This window comes from Cebidichthys violaceus, unplaced genomic scaffold (genome assembly GCF_023349555.1).
Source record: "Cebidichthys violaceus isolate CVI_PGR_0920_01 unplaced genomic scaffold, fCebVio1.0.p SCAF_59, whole genome shotgun sequence".
Classification (NCBI taxonomy): Eukaryota; Metazoa; Chordata; class Actinopteri; order Perciformes; family Stichaeidae; genus Cebidichthys; species Cebidichthys violaceus.
Genome location: NW_027176805.1, coordinates 802042 through 822872, shown reverse-complemented (window position 1 = coordinate 822872; position 20831 = coordinate 802042). Strand labels below are relative to the sequence as shown.

Sequence of the window (20831 nt, the reverse complement as noted above, 5' to 3'; positions counted from 1 at the left end):
TAACCAAACCGTGACCATACTTCAACCAAATGTTGTCGTTTTGGTTTGAGGTTGATGTCCAGTGCAGAATAAATCAACATGATAAGATTACAGTATAGACAATCCACATGACAAAATCATGCGTAGAATGTGAACATGGAAATGAAAAAGAGATGGATCCAGGAGCTTCCAGGTGTCGCACTAACAGAGCCTGAGCCTCAAGACTCTCCTCACCTAGTTTTGGCTAAGCCCTTCATTCCAGGGAAAAAAGAGAAAGAGCGTGCTTTCAACTTTTTGGCAATAGTTTAGTGAAGATCCTTTCCTGCTTCAGCATGACAATGGCCCAAAGCCAGGTGGATAAAGACATTGTTTTCACAGTTTATTGTGGAAGAAGTTGACTGGCCTGCACAGAGCCCTGACCTCAAACCCATCCAACAATTTTGGGATGGACCTGGAATGCAGACTGAGTAAATCCCTGGAACCAGGCTCCAATATCTTGTGAAAATCCTTCCCCTGAAGCGCCGAGATTGTTTTACAGCGGCGTGTTTTTCAAATGGCATGTTCAACAATCACATGCTGTGTGTGTAACAAGTGTTCACATACTTTTGGTACATTATCATCAGCAATCTTTTTGAAAACAGATATTAATTCTCAATGGGAGGTTGAATAAAATGAAAAGAAAACGTTTGTGCATTGTATGCTGAATTTCATGAAACATGTCTTTAAGACCCCATGTGGACGTGGAATGATTGTGCTTCACCGTTTAAAGAGAGGTCTGAATACACAAATGATCTATGTGTTTTACAAACCTGCAGAGAGTCAAAACATTTTGCAACCGTCTCAAATATTTCTCCTGGCTTCAGCTTTAAACAGCTTGCAGGCATTCTGCATTTGTGAATTTGAACATTAGTCAATTCTGCCTTAATCCTGCATGAACACCCAACAAAAGTCTGCAGACATTCCCGTGAATTTTCTTCTAATTTCATTTAAATACGAATGAACCAAGTGGCAATTTGAGTGGCAACACGACAAAGACAGGATCTTCAAAGACTAACTCGCTGTGTCCATGTGCCACAGCGATTTTTTTTTTAATTATCAATTGATAGAAAAATGTATTTCATTTTAATCCTGGACACGTTCAGTTCAGTGTAATTGCAGAAGGGAATGGATTTGAGAGGAGACCAGAATGTAGCATGCTGGATACAGGAGACCAGCCTATGACGCGATTTCTTTCATCCACATTTGTGATCCATCTGTCGGACGAGCTTTCTCTGAGTCTGTCTTTTTCTTCCTTTCCACAGTTGTCTTTTACTCGTTCCATCCTCTTCCCTCCTCTCACTTTTAGTTATCAGTGTGTTAATGAGGCGACCTGGAAAACGTTCAGACCAGATAAGGAGATGACTTCTGCCCTGGTTATGTCTAGAGAGACTAACTGCAGCTGTTGTTCAGGAAACTTTGAGGATCTGAGTCGGTTTATCTTCAGATGTTTGAGAAAAATTACTAATGACTATTTTAGTTTTCAACTGGTTTGAATTTCCTTCTCTCATCTGTTTGCTATCCTGGCTGTCTGTGTTTGTGTATGTAACAAGAAAACGCTTCAATAAATAACTGAAAGGAGCCAGAATGTGTAATATGCAGTGCATGCTGAGGTTATTATTTGCATGACACAGTTATGACATGTTATCCTCAGTATGTGATTGGCTGCCAGAGGGCTCAGCAGGCTACATCCCCTCTGGCCCTCCGCCCTTCCTCTGGGAACACCCGGGACCACGGCCTCATGTTCTCTGATGTGAGGAAATCTATTTTTGCAGAACAAATCTATAATCTATCCGCAGCATTGTAAATCTAGACAACACTGTTGTATAATTTAATAAATGCAATTTTCCTTGATGACCACTTTATTTCATGGCGTCACGTTTCATCAATCAAGTCAAACAAGTCAGAACGCAGCCATCCCATTAGTGGCTCTGCCCTGTGATTATAAATCATTATAAAACGTGAATACAACCAACACATTTAGTATGCTATTTGTAATTTTCTGTGTTTTTTTTTAGATATATTGTGAACTTTTTGTAACCATATATTATCTCCAGGTGACTCAGTTAAAAGTGGAAAAAAGACAAATGTCCAACCGTATACTTTTAAACACATTTGTACAAGTTGATAATGACAGAAATCATTTATATGTATCTTTAAACAAGAATAATTCTGACAGTTTTCAAACTTTTTTTGTCCCTAGAGCCATCATGCTACAAGCTAAAACATTACGAATATTTGACCATGTATTCTGTCTTTTGGGTAATGTACAAAATACTTACAAGTAATGATAAAATTGATTACAAGGACTCCATTGATGTAGAAACAAATGATTTACTGGTCATTTACAAATGATTTGTTGATGAATAGCACATGGATCATTTGTGAATGATTGGCTTATTAATTGATGATTATAAAAGTTAAATTGTTACTAACTGTAACTAACTGTAAAAGTCAGTGGTGGCCTGAAGGTTAAAGAAGCAGGCGTACGACCAGAATGTCGCCAGTTTGATTCCTGGACCAGCAGGAGAAATCTGGGAGGGCAAAGTCAAAAGAGCGGCACTGATTCAATACCCATGAGCAAGGCCCTTAATGCCAAACTGCTCCAGAGTAGACTGTGTAACTGTGAACGTGCACAGGGTGTTCCTGAAAAAAATAAAGCAGTGCTCTCAGTGAAACTTCCCGAGATAAATAAAGATAAATAACAAGAATGGAGGGACACGTAGGTCACACACTATCCTGCTGAAGAGTGCCACCTGCAGTCCGACTGATAACACAAGCCCTGGCCAGGAACGTTCGGAGCCTGACTGTCTCATGAAAACATTAGAAACTGCAGTGTGCATTTTGAGAGGCCATTTTCTGCGTGATAAGAGATAACTCTGTAATGGGCAGCGATGAAACATTAATGTGCATTAATTCCAGTAATGGGTTCAGTCTGTGCTCACTGCGTGCTATAGATTCAACAACAAGACACGTACAGTATATCTTCATCCATGTATGCAAAGAGGGCCACAAATTATTGATGTCGTCTCCGGAAATAGACCGGCAGTGAGTTGGACTCGGAGCACGAAATATAGGCTGTGTGACGTGACCTCAGAATACGTCCTGGTGACCTCATTCTGCATGTTGCCCTCTACATTTTGGAGCTTTCTGATTGGCTCGGTCAAAAGTTCACAGCATGTATTTAACACAATTGTGCAGGAAGTTTGTGTGGGAATCAAAGACGTGCGGTTGCAAAGATAGCAATTACAGATTGGATGCCATGGTTACTACTCCACACCATCGCCGTCCTCCTTCACATATTGTTGTCACGGTAACGGCTGCTTCGGCGGAAGGGCGCACGTGACTTAGGTGAGAATGCGTTACAGGGACTCAATAATATGTAGACACAGGCCCTATTGATCTGGTCTGCCAGGCACTGAGTGACACTAAAACGTGCCCGGATTATGATGCCAGGAGCCCCGTAAACACCGCCACCCCCGCTTCACACGCCTCCGCTCTTGACATCGTACATCAACTATGATTAGTTACTTTATTTCCTGTCAGGCATGTCAGCCTAATAGCAAGACCAACGGGCCTGGAATACAAAGGGTTTGTGTGACTTTTATAAAACCTTGCTGCATGAATTAGCATTTTAAATTTGGAAATATCTGATTTTATTGAAACTGCTCCAATGTTAATACTTAAAAATTCAGTTAAGATGATTGAGATTAGTACTGTTTGTGTTAGATAAGAACAAACACATTTCACCCAATAAAAACATATATGTGGGAATGTAAAAACATTTTTTTGTCTGTCTTTTATAACATTTAAAGTTGAAGAAACACCAAACATGCAAAGAGTGTCAGTTGAAGAGAACTCAAGGGAAGGCTATGCTACTGCTATCTAGAAACGTATTTACATAACAACCACACAATACAGGTGTTTGTTTCCCAAGTAGCGACTCTTTAATTGAGCCAATCAAAAATGGTAGCCTGACATTACCGTACTCAGCTTGTAGTTCATTCATCTATATTAATTTCATTTTCAATCATTTCATCGTTTCAAGTGTTTAAATGCTATTTCCCCACAGACTGTATTGGAACACGTGTATCACATACAGGTGACAAGGGTGATGGGTCCAAGACATCCACAGGAGTTTTTCTCAGCAAACGCTTTGCAAAGTGTTTATAATTAGATGTTCTATTCAAGTGTTACAGTATGGTCTCTGTGAAAACGGCCTAAGTTATACACACTATGGCAAATTTAGCAATACAATGTCAATAAAAAGATATTGTTGAAATAAAAAGCAATGTACACATTTGTTATTATTGATAATCTTAAGACACTCGATGTCATTTCAGAAATGAATGAATGAAAACTCAAATAGTTCGTTTCCCTGCATGGAAAGAACAAGGATGTCACTTTGGGCTGCCGTTTTTTGATTAGCCAGACTGATTGCAGGTGTTGCTCTTGCCACTGGTCACTAAACGTGAGCTGACAGCGTTGGTTGTTGACCAGTAGACGAATAAACCAGGTCTTACGGGATACCACTTTCCCAATCCGTCCAGCTCATTCAGGTGTTTTATTTATTCAGGAGCATATTGACAAGACCAGGAACTCCCACAGGCAAGATAACAGCGACACCATCGACACACCGTGGCAACACAACAGCTGACGGTGTTGCAGCAGACACACAGCAGCACGATGCGGCTGCAGCTGATCCGGTAGGTGAGATGAGGCGTCGTGGCCGCAAAGAACCGTTTGTGTCTGCACCACCAGCATCAGTCGTGTTTTGTAAAGGCGCTTTGTGCATCGCTAATCCGCTCTGATGTCACGGTGCAGAAGGAGGGGCTGAGCACTCCGCTTTAATCCGAGCAAGTTGTCTGGAGGGACAAGCCGAGCCAAGCCGAGTCGAGCCAGGCACGAGATACAGGGGCGATGTGTACTGCAGCAGCCGGACACGGGCCTCTCCTCCTCTGACATGCAGGTAAGTGTTTGGAAACCGGGGTTGTTGTGGAGCCGGAGGGCGGAATGAGAATGGGATCAGGTTGTTTTTTTGCTGATGGCGGATACGACACCTGCGGGAATTGAATGGGGACCGTCCAGGAGGGAAAGAGGGAAGCATTTGGACAGGTGACAGTTTGCTGCACTTCTTTTTCCAAATAGATGTCAGGCGTTAAATGCATATGGATACAGTGAGAGCCGCTGTGTATGTGTTTCCCAGGATATACCTGCTTCATATCCAGAATAACGACATGATCATTTATGTATTGTACCCAATAAGCGCATTTCAAAGAGGCGGAGTCTGATCACTAACCGATAACGAGTACCAATCCCAGAAAAAAGGTTTTTGCCCTTTTTATAATAATAAAATCGTTCAAGGCCGTGGGAGGGGATTTAAGGAGCCAGTAAGCCTTCAAAATAAAAGCACTTGCCAATTTGGCACTTGTTCATGGATTAATCGTCTCCCTCTGGAGCAATGGCATAGTCCACATGTAAACACAATGTAAGTAATGCGACTATCGATGCATCCCAACATGGACCATATGTTTGCTCAGTGAGTGTGTCTGTCACTGTGTGGCGTGTGTGTTTGTGTGCGTGTGTGTGTGTGTGTGTGTGTGTGTGTGTGTGTGTGTGTGTGTGTGTGTGTGTGTGTGTGAGGGGGGATGAATCATGCTGTCAGGAATAGAAAGATAAGGAGTGAGGACAGTTGCAGCTCATGATGATTAATCTCGTTATTGGCCAATCTGCCAGTCATTTTATAGATCAGTCATTTTTAAATGTCAGGAAATGGAAAAATGCCAATCACAATATGCAGAGCACATGGATTCCTCTTTCAATTTGCATGTTTTGTTTGACCCAAAGATCAGTTTACTCTTGCACCATTCAAAGAAAAGCAGCAAATCATCATAATTGAGAAGCCAGGACGAGGAAGTGTTTGCCACTTTTGCTTGAAACACGTAAATCTTTCAATTTCTCCTGGATGAGTAATTGATTAGTCAGGCAATCAACTTATTTTTCCAGCACTTGTTAGGATTTCTAGGATGGAGTAAGGGCTAAATGTTAAGGTTAGAGCACCATGAGGGTCTGGGTTAAGGGCAAAATTTCAACTCAATTAATATAATTGTGTGACTCTTAATGTTGCCTTTTCATGATCACTGCACCACCCAGTTTGTTCATATCAGCAATTGTGAGATATGATATTGCAAAGCAATTGGTTTTACAGCAAGGCATATAACAATAGATGACAGTAGGCTTCAGCGGGGGAAATGAGACGCATCCTGAATACAAGTGGGCTAGAAGTCCAACAGCAGCAGTAGTCACTGGTGTCCGACTCTCATTTCCACAGCTTGCAAAAGCACAGCACCAATAACCTGTACAAAAATTTCAAGTCATCTAAATGTTTCACCAGATGATTTTACATTTTTACTGCTCTCGGTTGTTTTTGTCAAAGTGCTATTTTAAACAGGGACTGCAGGTTTAGACTAGTGAAAAGCTCGGGTGCAGTTTTTAAATTTGACATGGTCCTTGATAAACAAGCGATGAAAGTTAACAGATTCATGTTTTGTAGTTCCCTGAGCATGTTTGATTGTTGGGGGTGAGTGAAATGAACAGTGACTGCCCCAAATATGACTAAACAGAACATTATTGACATTGCCTGGAGCTCTGGGACATAGTGATGGTCATTTTTTCCCAATTCTGACATTTTAAGAGACTAAACAATCCCACATGATCTGTTAATTAATCAAATAATTGGTTACAGGTAGACCGATAACCTTTAGTTGCATCTGAAATGCGGTCAAAATATTGCAGAGATATTTGCTTTGCATTGTCAGTAAGCTCTCATTGTAGGCTTACGATGGAGAAAGGTAAAGGCTAATGAGCAGATGTAATTAGTCCTTGTGTCGAGACGCATAGCGCACGTGTGTTGTTGTCAGTGTGTGTGCTTGTCGGTCAGGGTAAGATCAGCGAGTTAATGGGCTAGTAAATCCCCCCCAACCCGCAGCTTTCACTGCAGCCTGACAGATGGAAGTGCAGTGCTCCTCTCTACAGGCCTGTACGTTTCACTGCCGCGCTGCCAGGGCCATCTGTGACCCCCCCCCCCCCCCCCCCCCCCCCGTTTCTCAGAGTCACCCAACCATTGCCAGAGAGGCACATCAGCCACCCTGGGAGTCCGCCCTCGCTCCTGCTGTGTCCCTTCATGTTCCCTCCCTAGAATTTGTGGTTTGTGCTCGGATTACAGGATCCACATTAACCTTTGCCCTCTGTGTCTTCTCTCTGTCCACTTGTTAGATTTTTCCAGAATTCATATATCCGCACATATAAGATGACAACCACATCTGTAAACCTTCTGCTGCCTCTTAATCCAATATGACATGTGTTGATTCACAAATGTATACAGTCACACATTTATGGATTCTTCTGATCATTGAGGTCAGATAAATAACTTATGAAAGCAGCTTTAGTGAGACATATGGAGTAGCAATAATGAGAAATGCTTTTGAGCTGTAATATAAGCCTGCATAAATGAGCTTTAGCCTTTTTCTCTCTTTAAATCAGGCTGTACGGTTGTCCCCATTGGTGACCTTTTCTGGACCCAGTTTATTATTCCTGAAGCATCTAGACGGATTGCGTTCCGGTGTCCTTTCCCAGCGCGTTGACCTCAGATGGGTGAAGCCTGTGATAACTGATGGGTACCCTGATAGCCTCGTCATATCAAATGAGTATCAAAACTGGGCTTCTCACTCACAGAGGGCATTTATTATTCAGATGGCTGCCCTATCCATCTCCCTCTGTCAGGTCTTATCTGATACCAGAGAGATGTCCCTCCTTGTACGAATGCCCTGCCTCCTCCTCCTCCTCCTCCTCCTCCTCCTCCTCTTCATCCTTTTTTTTCTTCCTATCCTGTGCCATCTGCCAGCTGCTGGTGGATGGATGAGTGTGGTGCAGATTAAAGTGCACTGCACACCCAGATGAATCCCAGAGGATTTAGGTTTTTACTATTAGCAATATGGAGACAGGGAGTCCCCGGCCTGATACCCAACGTCACTGTAATATTTCCTTTCTCTCTGTGTGTGTGTGTATGTGTGTGTGTGGTCTCTGGTAGGAGATGTGTTGGGGTGGGGGGGGGTTAATTAGCTATTGTAGCAACCAATGCCAATACCAATACCAATAGAGTACTTAACTTGGTACCCTTGGTGTTTGACTGAAGAAGTTTAGATACTACTTGGGTCTTGGTTACTTTGGTTAGTATTTGCCTTTTAGTTTTAGAAGAAAGTATTAATGTTCAATATCCAGCACTTATAAGGTTTCTGTTTTACACTTAAACCTTTCCTTGGACCTCATATGTGTGTAAATTAATTTGTTCATATCCTGTCTCCGTCTCTCCCAGGCTGTGCTATGAGCGAGGGTTTTCTTGGAGACAAGCGGAGCATGTTCTGAAAATTGGAGTCGGATCACACCCCAGCCATGAGCCACAAGTATCAGGGAGAGACATCCAGGGAAGCAGGCGAGGAGCACAAGGGGCCTCCAAGGAGCAGGCAGCCCAACGGGACGTCACCAGGGGAACCTCCTGTACGTCGGTCCTGGAGGCCATGTCAGATGGGCAACCAGGATGGGGAACTGAATCCCCATCATCATCACCATCATCATCAGCCTCCTCCCCAACACCACCTACCCACAAGTCGCGGACCCCCTCGGCATCGCCGGCGGCCTCCATCAGGGCAGGGCCAAAGCCAGGCTCAGAGTCCCAGTCTGGTGCCGGTGGTGGCTGCTTCTAGGCCAGACGGAGACGAGAGTCGAGACACTGAGCATCTTCCTGTCCAGCAACCCCGCCCCGCTGTCACCCGTTACCGCCGTCATGGCGACCCTAACCCCAGACTCAGAGGTCACAGACAAAGGCAACCTATCAGAGAGACGCAGGACTCCTCACCTGGTGTGGATGAGCGGCAGGGTCCAGCAGAGGTGCAGGTACAGCAACGCACATCAGATAATCCTGTAACCGATCAATTGCAGGACAGGGGATCTCCTCAACAGAGTCCTGTTGCAGTTGTCACCCCTACCCAACTGTCACCTGGTCCTGCAACCCATAAAATGCAACATCAACCCAAACACACTCCTCCTGCTATGGCAGAAGAGGACCTCCAGGAGCCTAAAGTGGAGTGTGAAGGGGAATTGGAGGAAGCTAAGGAGAAGTACGAAGATCAAGAACAGGCGGAGGATGATGGAGACCACCGCTCAACCACAGGTTGCAGCCATAACGACTTGCAGACAGTCGATGACGGAGCAGAGGAATGTGCAGAGAGGGTGGAGGAGGTTCGGGAAGAAGTGATGGATGACGTAGCGGAGGACATTGCAAATCAGGGAAGTGAAATCACTGATCTCTGCTCCGACACGGAGAGCGCCGCCTCGCTCAGTATGGACGGACCTCTCCACAGCCCGCCGCCACTCCAGTCACCAACTCCTCCTTCGTCCCCAGATGTTCCACCTTTCCCTCAGCTGGACCACTTCAGTGAGGACACCAGTATGAGCCCTCTACCCGACAATGACCTGCTACCGGAAGATGAAGATGAGGATTGCTCCGAATCGTGCTCGCTGTCTCACTTCACTTCCTGCTCTGACTCTTATCCTAAAACCTATGCAGACTTTTATACAGAGTCCCACCAAAAATCGTACCCAGAGCCTGTCTACGAGTCGTACTCGGAGCCAAAATCCCATCCCAACTCTTTCCCTGAGCCCCTTAAGACCTCCTACCCCGAGTTGCACAGAGAGCCTCGCAGGCAATCTGGTTGGAGGACTGAGTCTAATGAGGTCCAGCAGGAGTCTCGCCAAGAGCCCTTTACCAGCCATAGACAGGAGAATGTACAAAAAGGGGCTCCATCCTCCCCATCCACCAAGGGCCCCCTTTATGCCCCAAAGCAGGGCAGAGACCGCAACTCGCATCACTCCCCTCTTTACCGCTCTGTTGGCTGCCGGCTGCACCACTACGACGGACAGTCTGACTGTGAGGGGGAAAGCGGCGATCAAAGTCCCGTTCCCAAAAGTCGCAGGCAGCCGCCCAGACAAGCAGAAACCCAGGCCAAGAGCCCCTCGTCTGGGCAGAGCAGCTCAGGAGAGGCCCAGGAGGAGCGGAATGTGGAAGGTCTCCAAGAGGAAGAAGGCACGAGGGGCTCAGGAGACGCCATCATCCTGGCAATTAAAGACATCAAGGAGGCGATTGAGGAGGTGAAGATTAAGACTGTGCGCTCCCCCTACACACCTGACAAGCCTGTGGAGCCGATTTGGGTGATGAGGCAGGAGGTGAGCCCCACAGAGGAGCTATACCCACTGCAGACTACAGCTGGCCATGTAAGTGTGACTTCAGTCCTCCTTAAAGCTTACTGTTTTGGTTTTTTTAATGAAAAATATCTCTCCCAAAGGACTCGCAGCACTGTGATCTGCTCCCTTTTACAATTTCTTATGTGTCGCATGAAAAATTGCAACATTTGAAGTCTAAGTTGGCTCATCCAAACGATTTTCATTCCTCTGTACCTGATGTTTCTTTTTTCTTAAAGTAACGAATAAGAAATTTTGAAATGGGAGCGGCGAGGCTTTGGGAAATCCAACTAAAGTAGCAGTAGCACTTGGGAAGAATAGAATAGTTTTTCTTCTTTAAAAGGAGTAGATCGCTAGACTGATTTAGTTTTTCCCTTTTTTTTCTTTCTGCATTACAGTTTTGTCCTGTTTTGCACAATTCAGAGTTTTCTCATGTTTGTGGCAGCGCATGAAAAGATTTATCAAATAGAAACCTTTTTAATATTCAGAATTGGTTCCCATGAATGTCCCAGTTAAATATAAAAAGCTGTAGTTGTGCTGCTAATTGTAATTGCTTGGACACTGAATTAAGCAAAAAATAAATGAATAGTTCAGCATTTTGGGGAATATGCCTTTTTGCTATCTTTCCAAGACTGAGATGAGAAGACAATATCGGTTATGTCTTTAGCGTTAAGAATGCTCAGGATGCTTGGCGTCAACAACCTTCATTTTACCGTTTGCATAAACATGTCAAAGTGACCATTTTAGGGTTTAATTACTATCAAGACTTATTTCTTGTTAGTGCTATTCTTATTTCTCACTCAAAATGTGAAACTATACTTTTAAGACTGTGCTGATGAGTGAGGTCCGCAGTGTTGCAAGAATTCAATTAGATTTCATTGCTTACGGGAAGTTTTACAACAAGATTTACATCCCTGGCTCTCATTTCATTTTATGTTGGATTGATGCCCAAATCCTGCATCCTGTATCATTGGAATAAGAGGTCAGCTGAGTTCTTTTCTTTTTCTGTTTTCTCTCCGTTTCATTCTCTCAGTCTTCCCCTCACTCCCCCGCTCAGTCGGTGTCTGAGTCTCCGTCCCGCTATGCATCCGTTCCAGTTCGGGAGCCGGTCAGTCCACCGAGAGCTGAGCCAACCAGAGCACATCATCCTCAGCATTATCACCAACAGCAGCCCCAACACAACCATCACCACCACCACCAGGGCCACCATTCACAGCAGAGGGACACCGCGAGGCCACTGCATACATACACACAGCCGCAACCCCCACCGCCTAATCAGCATCACCAATGCCAACATCAACAACAGAATCAACATCAGCAACAACAGCAGCAGCAGCAGCTTCTAGCTCAGCGGCCGCGACCTCAAGTTCAGCCACAGTCTCCTCCACAACAGCCGACTCTCCAGGAGGTGAGTTTGTGAATAAACGTCCATAAATCCATAAAATGTAGAAAAAAAGATGCTCTGTTTAGCTCCAGAGTTTGCCTGAAATTCAGCACATTTTTCTTTTAGTAACCTTGTGACTGTTTCTTCTGCACATTCATTGGTACGTTACAAACAGGAACCTCTAAAAGCTAATTTAGTATACGTTTAGTCCTGCCAATTTGCAAAAATGTAAATGGAGGAAAAAAATAAAACTGCCGTCCAGTTGTAGATTCATGAAATCCACGGCGACATGGATGATAGATTCTGCAAAGGGAGTCATCTTTTACAAGTGTTTATCTTCAAGCAGCTGAGTGGCTGCCAGCGGTAAAAGTTCTGCAGAATTTAAATGAGTTAAGAGAGACCTGAAGTATGCGAGTAGAAAAAAATAAGGATCGTAATATAGTTTTTCCTTTTTTGTGCCTTCTCAGCTTCGCAGATCTCTTCCTCCATTTCCAACATTTGTGGATGGTGAGTGCACTCGCATGTGAAAATCATAATATCCTTCTCAGCTCTTCTTCTTTCCATTGTTGTTCATCACTGTGTTCTCGTATTTAAGATGTAGTTTTGATCTGTGTGCTTGTGTGCTAGCATGTACTAGCATGTATGTGCCTAACGCGTGCTTTTGGTTCATGCAGTACCGGGACCATGCGACCCTGAAGACCTTATCGACGGCATCATCTTCGCAGCGACCTACCTGGGCTGCACCCACCTGCTGTCAGAAAGGACGCCCACAAAGAGCGCCCGCATGCAGCAGGCACAGGAGGCCATGAGCAGAGTCCGGGTGAGAGCCTGTTTGATTTCCTCCTGCAGTCATATCGTAGTGGAGGAATCCCAGGACAATATGTGGCTGTGTCCGAAAATCACTCAGTACTACTACTCTATAGTGAGCAGGAAGCAATCATCTTCATTTTGCTTCCTCACTGGCAAGTGTAGTGTTACCCGAGTGTAATGTGTTGCCTCCATAAAATGTTAGAAGTAAGTAAGAATTCATGTCGTGGACATTTCGTATTTCTTTCTACCACAATGTGGTAATTCTAGGTGATATAATAAAGCTTACAATAGACAACAAGGAGCTCAAAGATCAAATCTGCATCTCCTCGGTTTGGAGATGCTTTTATTAACACACTTCAGATCATCAGTGATGTAACAGAGGTTCGCTTCATATTTGGGTCTTTTAAAGTCAGAAACCCTCAGCGGGCAACACAGCCAGCAGGCAAAAAGAGTCCCTGGGTTTGTATCGTGCACGACGTATCGTTCACACATCACTGCTCCGGATCTACAGTCGTACAGGATTTTCTCCTCGGCTCCAATAGATGTTATATAAATTGTTAAGCAAGGCTGTGATGCCCTGGAGACTGTAACCCTGCTTTATGCTCCAGTCACAGTGCATGATGTCACACGCATCACGCAAAGAGAAAACACTTCCTACTTCAATCACGGTGATTAAACTTACATTAAAGTACATCAGCGCATATAAACCCTATGTACAATATATATATCGATATATAGATATATATATATATATGAGGAGAAATGTAAAGTATGAAAGATGACTTACAGTGTGGTTGAGATGGGAAATGGTACTCAATGGCTTCGAGGTATTGACCGAAATATCCCAGTACATGTAGCAATACCTGCATTCGATCCTAATTGTATCCAGTTCTTATGAAAAAGAATTTGTATGGGTTTGCTCACGGTGTGTGATTGGCTCGCTACTGCAGCATCTACAACCCATACAGTTTCTGGTGTTGTGTGGTGAAGTCAAACCCGGTTTGTATGACAGAGTTGGCAGTTGCCACCAAAACGTTCAAAAGAATGGCAATCTGGCTTGTGATTTTGAAAAAACAGAATGCTTCTAATTAAGTAGAAGAGAAAAAAAAGGTATTAAATGTACTCTATGCGGTTCTGTATCACTTTAGGGGTACTGGTATTTGTCACTCTAACATACAGTAGTACTGCCTGAGCGGCAGAGATAGACATTTAGGAGAGTCTAGTGAAGGAAGTCAGAGGCAGGAAGATGAGCCAAACTTTCTGCTTTCTGGGTGGTTGACTGACAGATTCAGGACATTTCCTCTGTTATGATCTGAGAAAACCTACAGGGAGGGCGACATTTAGAGACGGTATAATGGTGAGGGGGAGTCATTTTACTTTTTTAGAATGGAAAAGACAGAGAGGACGATTGCTGTCTAACAGGCTGGGCATCTCACTTGTAGATCCGACACAAAGGAGTGGCTGATACGAAGTACCGATCTGATACCAGTGCCCCCCCCCCCCCTCCATATTTAAAATCTGTAATGACTTTGATGTGGAAATGAGGAAGTGGTTAAGGGTGCATAATATTAAAAGTATGTAGATAAATTGATTGAAAAAATATTGTGCTATCAAGGATTGAATATTAAAAAAGGAAACTGATTTTTTTCCCATCTTGGATAACAAATAACAGTAATATAACGAAAAATAAACTATTAAACAGGAAAAAAGCTCCACAGGCAGGACATTATGATTCACAAGATATCTGCCAAATATAAAATGAAATAAAATAATGGAGATGACATGACTGCCTCCAACAGAATAAAAACCAGTGACAGTCACTCAGGCAGGAGCTCAACTTGACCTCATGATGATGATGATGATGATGATGATGATGATGAACAACGGGTGAAACGGGTTGACATGAGAAACACTGCTGCTCCAAGAGCGTCTTGGAAGGTCTCAACAACAATAGTGATTAGAATTTCTTTTTTCTTGACTACAGTAAATAAACACTAGTTGGCGGTATGTGTCGGCTTTAACAGAGGTCTGATTATCACCATTTATAGATGACAAGAGTTTTACATTTTATAGGTCGATGGCAGCAACTACTGATTTTCATCGTTGAGTGATTGAATTTTCTCGATTAACCGGTTAATTGTTTTGTCTGTAAAATGTAGGAAACGCACACGTGTTACTATGAACATTAACAGTGATTAACTACACCCACATTCAGCGGCTGCAGATCATAAACTTTCACGCAGTTCAATCGTTACAAGTGCCGCTCTTGCAATTTCAAATCTGTGATTTAAAAAAAAAAAAAACAAGACTAAATTGTTCAACCCTGAATGTATCTTTGACATACAAGATATTGAGGCCACCTCTGTTGAAATGAAATACACAGTTGTTTGAATCCACGTAGACTTTTAAATGTCAAAGATTAGATTTGATTAAATCTATAAATAACGTGAGCAGACCGGTTTGGATCTGAAGCCTTGAAAGACACGGATACCATTTGGAGAACAAATGGTGACCCAAGCCAACATTTTGGAAACCCAAACCCTGAGCTGTCATGAGGCGAAACACATGCGGCCGCTTCTCTGTCCTCAGGTTTGTTTGTGTCACATTGATGAAGAGGAACATTTTGATCATGTTTGCTGCAAAGGCCACTGGCAGCCTGCTGGTGTCAGACGTGATAGACAGTAAAATCACTGTCCTCCCACACACACACACACAACAGACACCTTTTAAGGTCCTTTTGTCCCTTAATTTTGCATTTGAAATGGAGACAGAGAATGAGGCGATTATTGTCGATTGTTGTTGTCGATCCACCCAAACAGCTATTTCCTTCTACTCTGTTGTCTTGATGCGTCTCTTTCTGAGTCTCTATTCTGCTTTCTGATCACTGCAGGCTGCTCAGAAGCAGGCAAAGAACAGGAAAAAGGTAAGCTAGTTTAGTTTCTCTTTGTCTCTCTTTGATTGTCTATTTCAAATTTGACGTCAAACGCTAACGTTAGACGAGGAGATCATTTGTGCAGGTGATTTCAAACGTATTCTTTTGTTTGTCGCGGGCAGATTGCATGAGACGTCTGTGTTTTACATTCATTAGTCTTAATTGTACGCTAAAGATTTGATGGCCCTTGACAGCTGTGACACCTGCCTCCGCTCTCCTTCACTGCCGTTCATAACCCGCCGCTTCTTCTGCTCACTTCTGTTGTTGTTTCTCTCCGGCTGCGCAGAGCCCCGACGGGGAGGCTCCGGCCACTGCTGAGGTTGATCTGTTTATGTCCACGCAGAGGATCAAAGTCCTCAATGCAGACACTCAGGTATGAAAGAGATAACCAGCATTCCTTACCTTGCCTCATCAGTGTATATATACCTTGAATCCTTCTGGAGGGACAGTGTCTTTTTTGGATCACCAGGAGTCTTTAATGGACCTGCCCCTAAGGACGATCTCCTACATAGCGGACATCGGTAACATGGTGGTGCTGATGGCCCGAGGGAAGATGGTGCGCTCCCGCAGCGCACAGGAAAACTTGGACCACACGGCTGAGCAAACCACCATGACCCCCGATGACAGACGGCTGTACAGGATGATCTGCCATGTCTTCGAGTCGGAGGATGTGAGTTATCGATTATTAATCTGTTGTCGTTTTACTATTCATATGAATCATACTGTTTGGGTGTGTTGGGGCCGCCCTGTGTGCACACCATATGACGAAAAAAGTCATACTATAGTATTCAATAAAAGTGAAATGATGTCATAGTGTATGTAGTATGTTGGAAAAAAAAGTAATTTATAACAAGTAGTATAATATGTTGAAAAAAGTCGTAGTTTAGTATATCGAAAAAAGTAATTAATAACTCGTAGTATAGTATGTTGAAAAAGTGGAAAAAAAGTCAAAAAAGGTTGTAACAGTCATAATATTGTATGTTGAAAAAAGTGATAAAAACACCACAGTATAGTATGGAAAAAAGTTGTGAAGTGTCTATAAAATGTATAAAATAATATAGTATAGTATGTTGAAAAATATCAAAGTCATGTTGTGTGTGTGTGTGTGTGTGTATATATATATATATATATATATATATATATATATATATATATATATATATATGTTGATAAAAGTAATATTTTATCTTAAAAATATGTTGTAGCTTGTCAAAGTCATAGGATAATATGTAAAAAAATGGTCACTTAAAAAGTCATAGTGTAGTATGCTAAACATTTGTGAGATATCACTATTAAACAAGATATAGATTATCTTCATAACTCCTGAAAAGACAGCAAAGAAATTTACATTTTCCAAAGTTGTCAAAGCATTTGTATCTGCCACTAAGAAGAACATTAGCCGTAGGAAAGGTACTATTGACATATAAATACAAGTTTTCTCTCTTTATTTCTGAGAGAGAAGTTGAGTTTTTAAACAGAGTTTAAAACAGTTTTCGTGGAGCAGATCCTTGTTGCCATTAGAAACGCCATTTTAAAGGATTATTGAGGCGTATTACAACATTGGTTTTGTCATTGTTCCAATATTAACAACACTCTACTCACTACAATAATTTCTGAAATCTGGTTACATGGTCCATTGCTAAAAAAAACAGTAAAAATTGTTTGCATTAGTAAGAGTTAAACATTTAGCTCATCGAGCTAATCTGCTACGTTATGTATATGCATTATGTATCATGCTTTCAACATAAGCAACCCAACAATTGGAAGTACTGTATGTGACATCGCCTCAAGGAGAGCACAGACAGAAAACCTGAACAGGAAATTTCCAAAAATGGTTTTAGAGTTCAGTTTGGGTGAGTTGAGTATGGATGAGACAAACACGTCAATAAGTGTCCTCACAAACATTGTAATACAACGCGTGGGTGTCTTCAAGTTTACCGTAAACAAGCCTTTAAAATGTGCCGTGTGGGCTTTTGTCCGCACAGACCAGATTCCCACAGGAACTCTTAAGGTTACCCGACCTTGACGAGCCGTCGTCCTCCTCTTCCTCTCTTCCAGGCTCAGCTCATAGCTCAGTCCATCGGCCAGTCGTTCAGCGTCGCCTACCAGGAGTTCCTCAGGGCCAACGGCATCGACCCAGAGGACCTGAGCCAGAGGGAGTACAGCGACCTGCTCAACACTCAGGACATGTACAACGACGACCTCATCCACTTCTCCAAGTCAGAGAACTGCAAAGACGTAAGTGAGCCAGCAGGTGGCAGCGCAGTCGCAGGAGTTTTTCATGTACTCTTGTGCTTAAATTGAGTAGATTCTTACCTTTTTTTTTTTTTTTAAATAAACGAACGGAATTTAATAAAATATTCCTCCTAACATATGGATTGGCCTTTATGTGTTCTGCAACTTTTGCACGTACATAGAACCCTCACATTCAGGTTAAATCATAAATATTTGGACACAAATGCGCTCAACCAGGTCTGACCTCAGACCTCTTCCCTCCTCTCACGGCTCCGAACGCCGTCTGTCGCCTCGCATTTTTCAGAATTGTGCAGTTGGCCGCAAGAGATTGCTTAAATTTGGATGACTACTCCACCAGGAGAGGTTTTAGGATTTGAACAGTAAATGTTACTTTTCCATCGTTTATCCCGCAGGAGAAAAGTCTGTTCATAAACTTTATGATGAGCTCACTCTGTCCTCGAAAAGGTTGCACAAAAATCCGACTGGATGTGGTTCCTCGCAGGTTTACATTGAGAAGCAGAAAGGAGAGATCCTGGGCGTGGTGATAGTGGAGTCGGGCTGGGGGTCCATCCTCCCCACCGTCATCATCGCCAGCATGATGCATGCTGGGCCGGCAGAGAAGTCTGGTCGACTCAACATTGGAGACCAGATCATGACCATCAATGGGACGAGTCTGGTGGGTTTACCGCTCAGCACCTGCCAGAGCATCATCAAGGTATGCAGTTCAGACCTTTTGTTTGTCCTTTTAAGAATCTTTTTTTTTCTTGCATTCCTTAATTTTGCATATGCATAAGTGAGTTGTTCAAAAATAACCTGGAGTTGCTTCTTACAGTAGCATGGAGCATTGGTATCCTTAAGAATTTCCTCTTATGTTCTTTACATGCTTCTCTTGGGAACCTCACAACAATATATTTGAAAATGAACTGTATAACGTTAACATTTTTTTTAAATGCAACCATCTAAGATGCACTTGTATAATTATGATAGAAAAACAGTTTTGCAAACAATGTCCGAAGAGCAGAGAAAATCTCTTTACAATGTTTTGTAAAGATTCAAATAAGACCCACATTATTTCTGCACCAGGACTCATCGCTAATACTTTGCTTGTAACTAGACTAGCAACCGCTTGGTTGATACGTCAATCTTTCTGTAGATATTCAATAACACGTTTAAGATCGTCCAGTTTATTTGTTCTTTTACAATAAGCATTACTATGTTGTGTGGCTGTAGACTCTAAGTCTTGTTGTAACACAGGCAAACCGCCCCTGTATCTCCTGTGTTACCCCTCAGGGTCTCAAGTCTCAGTCCAGGATCAAGATGAACATCGTCAGGTGTCCTCCTGTCACCATGGTGCTCATCCGCAGGCCGGACCTCCGATACCAGCTGGGCTTCAGCGTCCAGAACGGCATCGTGAGTGTGGGGGCAGATCACTTCCCTCTTTCTAATGACTGAAGAAGAGCTTTTATTTTGTTAACAGCGACAATGGAGCAGTGATCGTTATGATCACGTTCAAGGACGCATTTACTGTCACCGATAGCTGAGAAAGTATCCTCTCCCAGCTGTCTTTGCCGGAGGCTTTCAACTTTTGAGTTCACCTCCCCCGTCTTTAACTCGCACAGATCTGCAGCCTGATGAGGGGAGGCATCGCGGAGAGAGGAGGCGTGCGCGTGGGTCACCGCATCATCGAGATCAACAGCCAGAGCGTGGTGGCGACGCCTCACGAGAAGATCGTTCAGATTCTGTCCAACGCCATGGGAGAGGTAGGAGCACTTCTGGATGTCTCTTTTGGTGTGAAGCTGTTGTCGGTAACGCTCAACATCTCCTGCACACGTTTCATAGTAAAAGCGTTCCAGGAGCTCAGCGGGTATCATCCCTCCGTTTCCTGTTAATCGTTTGGTTTGTAACATCTGCTACTAGTTTTAAAAGAACGGCAAAGTTTAAGCAACTGGAAATAATTGACTGAAAACACTGTACTGATATAATTACTGCTGTGAAAATGTACATTATACTGAATTTACCACATGAGCTTTAATTTGTTTGTGCCAACCATTATTATAGATTGTTTGAATAGCATCATTTAATACGTAATGGTATCTATCTATGGTCCCTAGATGATATTGAATGAGTTTGGGCTCTGGACCAACATTTTGTTTCGTGACCGTAATCCTTAAAAATTCAGTCGTATTCACACGGAATCCATTGCAGATGTTCACGTTCCCCAGAGGGGGAATGCTCATTATTTCACCAACCCTGTGATCTTTCTTTTTTTAATTGTGGGCTGTAATGGTCATTGCACCCTATAACAATTTTAAGAGAATTAGTGTTAATATTGTACAATACAAAATAATTCATGCATGAAAGTGTTGCGTTGCTTTTTTTTTTTAAAGAAATGTCTCTTTTGTGTTTTTTAATTCTCATCATTTGGCTTCTTTCTGCTCCAGATCCACATGAAGACGATGCCTGCAGCCATGTACCGTCTGCTGACGGCACAGGAGCAACCCGTCTACATCTGAACAAACCCGTCTCACGTCATCTCACTCACTTCACTACCGTCCGTCCCTCTCAGTTGTTTTAAAGACCCGTCTCCTCTCTGTGTCCCGTTTGATTTCACTTGACTTGCCTTAATCTGTACAGTACCCTGTCATGTAAATCTACAGTATGACAGAAGACAGATTATCTCACCGGGCCGAGTGTTAATGTGACGTGTTATGTTTGACCAAAGAGAAGTAGTGGATTTTATTGTGTATAATTTAGGTGGCAAGCCGAGTAAACGATACCTTTTTGGTTAAATAGCTGTAATATCTGAATGTACTCTAAATCATGTCGGACCTATAAACGATCAGGGCAACCCAGATGATAAATAAGATTTAAAGTGAAGTAGTCGAGTCAAAGGGGAATGCATGTACAACTCTACTGAATGAACTAAAGAGAAGGCAGTGTCAATAAACTGGTTTCATTCAACAGGATTGAAGGCTGTTATTTCAGAAAAATGAAGAAATGACTGCATCGAGGTACGCAAGAAACATTAAGCCACTAACTTTCTAAAATACTGTCGGAGCTGAAAAGCTTTTCACCCAACCTTGGTGCGTGTGTGTGTGGATTTAGGACAGGTATAAACACTGGGGCCTTAATACGTGATCGGACGACACTTGGTACAAG

The 20831-nt window shown here is 43.0% G+C and overlaps 1 protein-coding gene across 2 annotated transcripts; it reads left to right on the top strand.

The window, feature by feature from the left end:
* The first annotated feature begins 4689 nt into the window (after positions 1-4689).
* Positions 4690-20633, top strand: LOC137888921 (amyloid-beta A4 precursor protein-binding family A member 1-like). 2 transcript variants are annotated; one of them, XM_068732437.1, is made up of 13 exons: positions 4690-4984; positions 8390-10344; positions 11345-11719; positions 12163-12202; positions 12370-12515; positions 15396-15428; positions 15724-15810; positions 15907-16107; positions 17496-17675; positions 18175-18387; positions 18963-19082; positions 19292-19432; positions 20114-20633. In XM_068732437.1, exons 2-13 carry the CDS (start codon positions 8467-8469, stop codon positions 20183-20185), a joined length of 3486 nt encoding a protein of 1161 aa, XP_068588538.1. In that variant the 5' UTR covers positions 4690-4984; positions 8390-8466; the 3' UTR covers positions 20186-20633. The 2 variants fall into 2 exon arrangements, with proteins under 2 accessions (XP_068588538.1, XP_068588539.1); XM_068732438.1 differs by lacking the exon at positions 4690-4984 and adding an exon at positions 5073-5130.
* Positions 20634-20831: the final 198 nt, after the last annotated feature.